This window comes from Thamnophis sirtalis, unplaced genomic scaffold, assembly GCF_051295495.1.
Source record: "Thamnophis sirtalis isolate CommonGarterSnake01/CBP01778 unplaced genomic scaffold, rThaSir2_p1.2 scaffold_5, whole genome shotgun sequence".
Lineage (NCBI taxonomy): Eukaryota > Metazoa > Chordata > Lepidosauria > Squamata > Natricidae > Thamnophis > Thamnophis sirtalis.
In genome coordinates this window covers 121,883,545-121,890,743 of record NW_028261385.1, presented here as the reverse complement: position 1 = coordinate 121,890,743, position 7,199 = coordinate 121,883,545, and the positions used below count along the sequence as shown (strand labels likewise).

Here is a 7,199-nt window from a genome sequence, read left to right as displayed (position 1 = left end):
TCACCTGATACAAAGAAATTTGTGCCACAAAATTACCTTGTGAGGCTAGAAATAGCTCTCAGCAATGCACTCAATGGCCCTGCTCCCCAAAAGTTACTAGCCATGTCAGCAAACTGTTTTTCTATCCCCCTTTTTTTACAAAAGGGAAAAAAATATTTTTTTAACAAAAAAGTTAAACAAGTTAGATTCTGTTTAGAGTTAAGAATTAACTCTTGCTAGATAATGTAATTGTTCCATGATGTTTGGCACAAATGTGTCCTCTACACTGCCATGGTTGGAGATGTACACACATTGCAGTAGTATTCAAATTCAAATATCTTTGTAGTGATTACCGGGCACCCAGCCATATGCCTGTTTGTAATACACAAATGAATATTTTTCCATTTACATATGCACAGCGGCATAATCCAGACTAAGTCTAGACATAGTGCAGAACAATGCATACTCACATTGATCAATCCTGAGTTGGCAACTCATTTTTTAAAAAAAGAAGCTCTATCTTGATATGAACAAGGACTGAATTGACAAGAAATGTTAGTTATACCAAATTAACCTGAATACATATATAGGCTTGGAGAACAGCAACATATCTTTAAACTGAGATTATGCTCTTTGCTCAGATGCTCAAACAATCAGATCTGTATTGCAACTACCCAAATATGGCTAGCCTACCAACAGTTAAGAGTTCTGTAATTCCTTGCTGCCATCTAGTGGCCATTTGGACTTTTGCAGTCCAGATCTGGTAGCCCTGCCCATGTGCTTTCTAAAACAAAACTGAGAGTAAATAGGAAAACTTATTTAATATGGAAGAGGAGAAATATTCACATATGGCTGGCATGGCAAGGTTATGGTTATATTTTGCATGTTCTGGAAGGTCATTAGAGGCATATAATGGCTTTTTTTCTTTCCTGGTGGTGTTTGTCCTTCGTGCTGCTTATCATTTCCCTTTCCATCCAGTCAATGTGATCTCCTTCAGAAAATAGATGAGGAACTATCACATGTAGCTTGAATGATTATGAAATGTTAGTGATGCAAAGAGTAACTTTTGCCGGGGTTTTGTCCATATCAAAAAGGAATGTGTGTGTGTGTGTGCGCGCACACACACGCACACAAATAATTTTTTTCTACCGCATTTTTGCCTGCGGTAGGGATTACAGAAGAGGGGCTCTTGCTTAGCAAAAGGCATTCCTGGAAGTGAGCAACTCTGAAAATTTTGCAATAGGCTCAGCTCAATAACAGCTTAAGAACAGAAGGCTTGGTGCAACACATACTGTGTACAAGTCAAGGTTGCAACAACTGCAGGGCAGGTGTGATGCAGAGCCCCTTTATACAAGGAAGCAAAAAAGGAATCCAAACATTTTTGTTTTAAAAAAGGCAATTTAGACAAGAAAAGGGTTGCAGGGGGGAGGTTAATAAGAGGAGAGCTGAAAAAAAAAATAATTTAATGCAGAGGAGCCCTTTATGGACAACTTTAGCTAAGAATGGCAGGCCATACTACAATGAGTTATCTAAGAGGTTTCCCTAGCCGTGCTTGCATTTGGCTTCTGCTCAGCTACCAGCCCTGCACATTGAGAGAAATTGGGCAGCTGCCCCCAAAGGCAAAATTTTCAGCAGCCCAACTTGCAGCTGGCATTTCCACTCCAGTCTCTCCCCCCACCCCTCCATAGCTCACCCGACTAGCTTTGAATCTTGAGTTAACTCTCAGCTTCTGCTCTGAGACAATAGCCATCTAGTTCTTTCCTACAGCTATAGTGCTGTCCGTCCCCGTTCCACCACCACCCCCCCGCTCAAAAAAATGGTATTTTAGGCCATGGCAACAAAAGCAACTGCGGTTACCATGCAGAAGGCTGTTCTAAGTGGGAAGGGAAGAGAAATAATGTTAAGCATTTCACCTCTGTGAAATGATCTTCAAGTATTATCAGTTAACAATGGCATACAATCCCACAAAATGTTACTTCGTTTTGCAGAGCTTTACTGCAATTTCCTGCAATGTTTTTATGGCAAATAATAAGCAAATGCTTACTTCAAAAAAAAAGCTTTTTCTGTACCTTGCAGAAAAAACCTGCAACAAAATACTCTCCTGTAGTCCAAGGGGGATATTTTGAAAGTTTCATTCATTCTTACTTTGAGGCTAAAAGGTTTATTCTTCACAGCTAATTGTTTTGCAAGTTCCTAATTAGTGTACAATGATTTTGACTTAAATTTATATATAGGATCTCTGGACAGCTTCAGTGCCTTTTCAAAGCTGGCATCAACACACAGCTGTCTTGACATATGTTACCCAGTTTGTAGCCTTACCTTTCACATAGGACAATGCAATCAAATCAATCCAATCGTATCAATAAAGTGTAGGCTAGATTTTCTTTTTAAAAAATCTTCTATCAGAGATTCTCCCTTGAATTTTTAATTTTATTAGGATTTATAAACCAAAGTCCTTTTCAGATCTGTTTGGGATATAGGATATGAGTCAAGTTCCAATTGTTTATAGCCTTGGGAATACTAGGAGGTTTTGCACTCATATGGAACTTTTTCTCTGCAAATCAGACAGCAGACTTCATATATGCCTGCTTTAACCTTTTGCCACCAATTTTGCTTCTGGGCACATACTGAAAAATATCCCATTCACTGAGTATATTATACTGTATGTCCTTTATGAATCAAATTCTTTGATATTTCCTATGCTGGTACTTTATTTTTACTCTGAATATGGCAGGTTGTATCTGATCAGTTCTATGTGTCTATCAGATCATATTTCAGCACTTTTGAAAATTGGAAAAGTTTTCTGCCATTTCCACGCTTGATGGTATGTTTAATCCAACCCAATCAGCTTCCAAGTTACTCTGCATCCCGTAACTTTTCATGATTGCTTACTAGCTCGCTGATTTTAAGTTGTTGCAGTCTCTGTTCTGCATGCTCAGTTTTATTTCATCTACTATCCTGAAATTAATCAAATTAAATCAAATGTTAAACCAAGGTGATCTTTAAAAAAAATTAATCCACTGAGATGTGAGAATGTTTAGATACTGGAGCCATGAAAAACTTTATCCAAAGTTAAACATTACAAAATTAACATTGCTGTCTTTGCTTCTTTGCAGAAGTGGTGATCTCTTTGATTTCACTGAGCTAAAATCTGCAGTCTAAGGCGCTTTCCATTTCTTTTCTGATCTCAGCATCAGATGATGATGAGTCCATCTTTGTGGATAGTAAGGAATGGAATACTAAATCATATCAGCTATCGCCTTGAACTTTTATATGTCTGACAATCAACATTTATGAATATGGGAAGTCTGGTTCTTAGAGAACATCATTTCCATACTTTACAACTACAAAGGTGAATGGGATCTCTGAAATCAACTAGCTGATCTCACCTAGCTGAACCTTCAAACTGACTCAGAAGGCCCATTATCACAGTATGCTGTGCACAGTACTATTTTGGATTAACAAAGTTGAGTCGGCCCCTTTCTAAAGTAATCCATTCATTGTCAAATGGATCATAACCCTCAGTAAATTCCTTCTAATATTTACTTGAAATTCCTTTCACAGCCTACCCTTTTGTTTGCTATATTGTCATACAATGTTGCCAAGAGTTTTCAACTGAATATTGCTCTCTAATATTTTTGTTTGTGTGATATATAGTCAGTGTTGATGCAGTTTTCCTGCCAATGTTCTAAAGAAATTCTTTGCCATTTCCTTCTTCCTTAGGGCTGAAAGAGATTAACTAGCCCAAGGTCACTAGCCCTTTTTAAAAAATATGAGTGTATTTGACATGTTTACCGTTTTCATAAAAAATTCTACTATACAGCACCATTTTTTGTGAGATACACCAAATTGGCTCTTTGTTATGTACTGTATTTGTTGGAGTATAAGATGCAGGAAGGAAAATGAGAAGAAAAAAAATTCTGCTTCTGTCTACCAGCATCCATGGCATTCAGCTGGCTAACTTCTTGTCAATGTGAGAGAGTTCATGACTTGGAACCCATGGTAACAAGGTCAGCCAATGAACAGGCATAGCAACTAAGTCAGCCAATGAGGGCTATTTGGACTCTGAAACAGTATTTGCTGTGTGAGCAACAAGGAAACAGGAAGGAGCCTGGCTTAGCTGAGAACTGAAAGTGAAACTGCTTGTGTTTTGCTTGTATTTTACTGCTACCTTGGAAAACCTGCTTTTGGTAATGTATTGTATTGTATATTATTATTATACAATTGTATCACAGCGGCCAGTTGTTTCGCCGGATTTGGCATTGGTTACTAGTTGGGCCCCACCCAGGGGCCTAGGACGCCGTAACATATTTTTGTAATATGCGTGCAGATCCAAGCAATGTGGCTTTTTGCATTTGACTGATGGTGATTTTGTCAATTTTTAACTGTTTTAAATGTAATTCCAGTGCTTTTGGAATAGCACCCAGTGTGCCGATTACCACTGGAATTACCACTGCTGGTTTGTGCCATAGTCGTTGAATTTCAATTTTTAAGTCCTGGTATTTTGCAATTTTTTTCATATTCCTTCTCGTCGACCCTGCTGTCACCTGGTATTGTGATGTCTATGATTGTAACCTTATTTTTCTCAACCAGTGTGACGGGATTGGGCGGCATACAAATGTTATTAAACTTCAAACGTCTGGTGTATTATGCGCCAGTATTTTGTCTGTTTGTATACAAAGTTGTTGTTGTTGTTGTTGTTATTATTATTATTTTGAATCCTGCTGAATCAGTTAGTTTGTGTAATTTCTGAAAGTGATTGCTGCTGCAACCTCTGACCGGCCAAGTCAGCTTTAGCACTTATTGCAGCCTGATTCAGCACAGCTGATTGGTGGGTGGAATGGACTGCTGGAATACCCCCAATTAGCTGTTCCAGGCTGCAGGGATTGCCACAGACCATCACTGCCTCCATGCTTGCGTTTTGGGCCTCTGGGGGGTGGGGGTGGAGCTTCATTTGATGTATAAGACGTACCCAAATTTTCACCCTCTTTTTTGGGGGAAAAGGTGCGTTTTATACTCTGAAAAATACAGTAATACTTCTGTCCCATTTCCTATTTTCTGTCTCTTTATAGACTTACCTATAGCTCTTCAATATATGTGTCAGAGAAAACTGAAGCATTTGGATAATCCTTAACCTTCCTAATTAAAATGGGACAGCTTTGGCCCTCAGGAGAAACTGTAACTAAGCTCCCAAAAGATCCAGTTCTTTACAGTCAGGTATCCCAAGAAGGAGGAAACAATTTTCCACATACCAATAGGAAATAAAAATATATTAATTTGAAATTAAAAATAGTGTATGTTTTGTTATTTCTTTGGGATAAGAAGTCATTTAGGTACACATTTTCTTTCCATGTATGGAAAAACGGATTCTTCAGTTCTGCCTTCAGCAGTATTGAAAACATAGAGAGAACATCAGTACACGCATTAACAGACTATATAACTTTATTTGTTTATTTTGATTAGGCTAAGAGAAATTTGTACACTGAAATTTCAAAAAGACCTCAGGCATGCACATGAACCTTGTTAGAGGTTGTTCTACATAGCATTCTCTTTTTTTCCATAGGAATTTCCCCAAACATTTACAACCCATAGTTTTTTTCTGTACATACAGCCTAAACCATAGCAACCTATGATTATGTCAAATTTACATTGTGCAAAATCAAACATAAGAATAGTGGTACAACAACAAAAAATGTAACAAGTATATTTCATTGTAAGACATTCAGATAGTTTTGGTCCTTCCATCCCAAACCATATTGATTACTACATAGATCACAAGAATCAAATGGCTAGGCAGTGATCTATTACTTTTCTAAAATGAACCCAAAGTAAACTCTTAAAAGATCATGTTAAGCCACATTAATAGAAGGCAGAAAACTAAAAATCAACCATCAAGTCCCTAAGGAAAGGCCTCATTAGATGAAAAGGGCTTTGCTTTTAAAAAAAAAACCCAATCCCCAAAAACAAAAGGCCTGACCCATTTTTGGAAAAAAAAAATCAAATGCTAAGTGATTCATTCTGACCAAAACAAACAAAACAACAACAACAAACAAACAAACCTGGAAAATTTCATGAAGAGCAAAAATTGGGTGTTTTCATTTTAAAAAAATGTTTATAAAGTTTTATAAGAAGGACACAACCAGTGTATTCCACAAAGACAAATGTTTACACCCCAGCACACAGAAAAAAGGATGTTTTCAAAAAAGGTGCAATCCTCCCCAATTATTTACATTTTTTTCTAATATAAATCCAGGGCTCCAGTATGTAAATAAATATACATTATTATGTATATCTTTCTAGTGCTGCTTACCAACAAATCACCTGAACTTGGATTTTTAATTAAAGCAAGATAATTTGTAGGTCACAGAAAAGAGCTAGGGTAAAATTAATACAAATTGTCCACTCCACTCCACTCCACTTTTAGTCTACCTTGCCTTGGCAAACTGTTGAAGGTGTCAACGTAGATGGGAACATCAACACCTTGGCATGCATGAAAGATAAGTCAGGAAGGCTAGAAATCACCTTGGCAGCTTCGTCGCTGAGTTGTTCTTCCTTTGGGGGTTTTCTATTAAAAAAAGATTTAATATTTAATATAATTGGAACCAGTTACCGAAGAATGTTATTCAAAGAAAATCTTTCCATTGACAAATTCTATTTGCAACACCTTTTAGTGGGGCAAGGCTTACTGCTGGTATTGTAACAAGGAAAATGATACTGCTCCTCACACACTACCTCACACACACTGAGAGCATATGCACCAAAGACAAATTCCTTGTGTGTCCAATCACACTTGGCCAATAAAGAATTATTTTCTATTCTATTCTATTCTATTCTGAATACCATTCAGGACTTTGTCTTGCTAAATCGATCCTGCACATACTGTACAACAAGGGTAGTCAACCTTTTTATACTTACCGCCCACTTTTGTATCTCTGTTAGTAGTAAAATTTTCTAACCGCCCACCAGTTCCACAGTAATGGTGATTAATAAAGTAGGGAAGTAACTTTACTTTATAAAATTTATAAAGCAGAGTTACAGCAAACCCCTACCGCCTACCATGAAAGCTGGAACGCCCACTAGTGGGCGGTGGGGACCAGGTTGACTACCACTGCTGTACAAGTAAAGCCTGTGCAAGAGAGTCAATTCCAGTCTAACTTTAAACAGATTCTGCACTAACATACACAATCTGAAATTGTTCTGATGACTAGAATTTCATTCTG

At 37.5% G+C, this 7,199-nt stretch overlaps 1 protein-coding gene across 5 annotated transcripts in view; it reads right to left on the bottom strand.

Moving 5' to 3' along the window:
• Window positions 1-5,403: 5,403 nt before the first annotated feature.
• Window positions 5,404-7,199, bottom strand: part of AFTPH (aftiphilin) — a 37,719-nt gene continuing 35,923 nt past the window's right edge. For 4 of the 5 annotated variants that reach the window (XM_014062297.2, XM_014062300.2, XM_014062299.2 and 1 more), the window contains one exon: window positions 5,404-6,544. In XM_014062297.2, the coding sequence (XP_013917772.2) occupies window positions 6,400-6,544 (145 nt within the window). In that variant the 3' untranslated portion in view covers window positions 5,404-6,399. The remainder of the gene's footprint in view (window positions 6,545-7,199) is intronic. The other variant, XR_015696802.1, reaches the window with a different exon arrangement.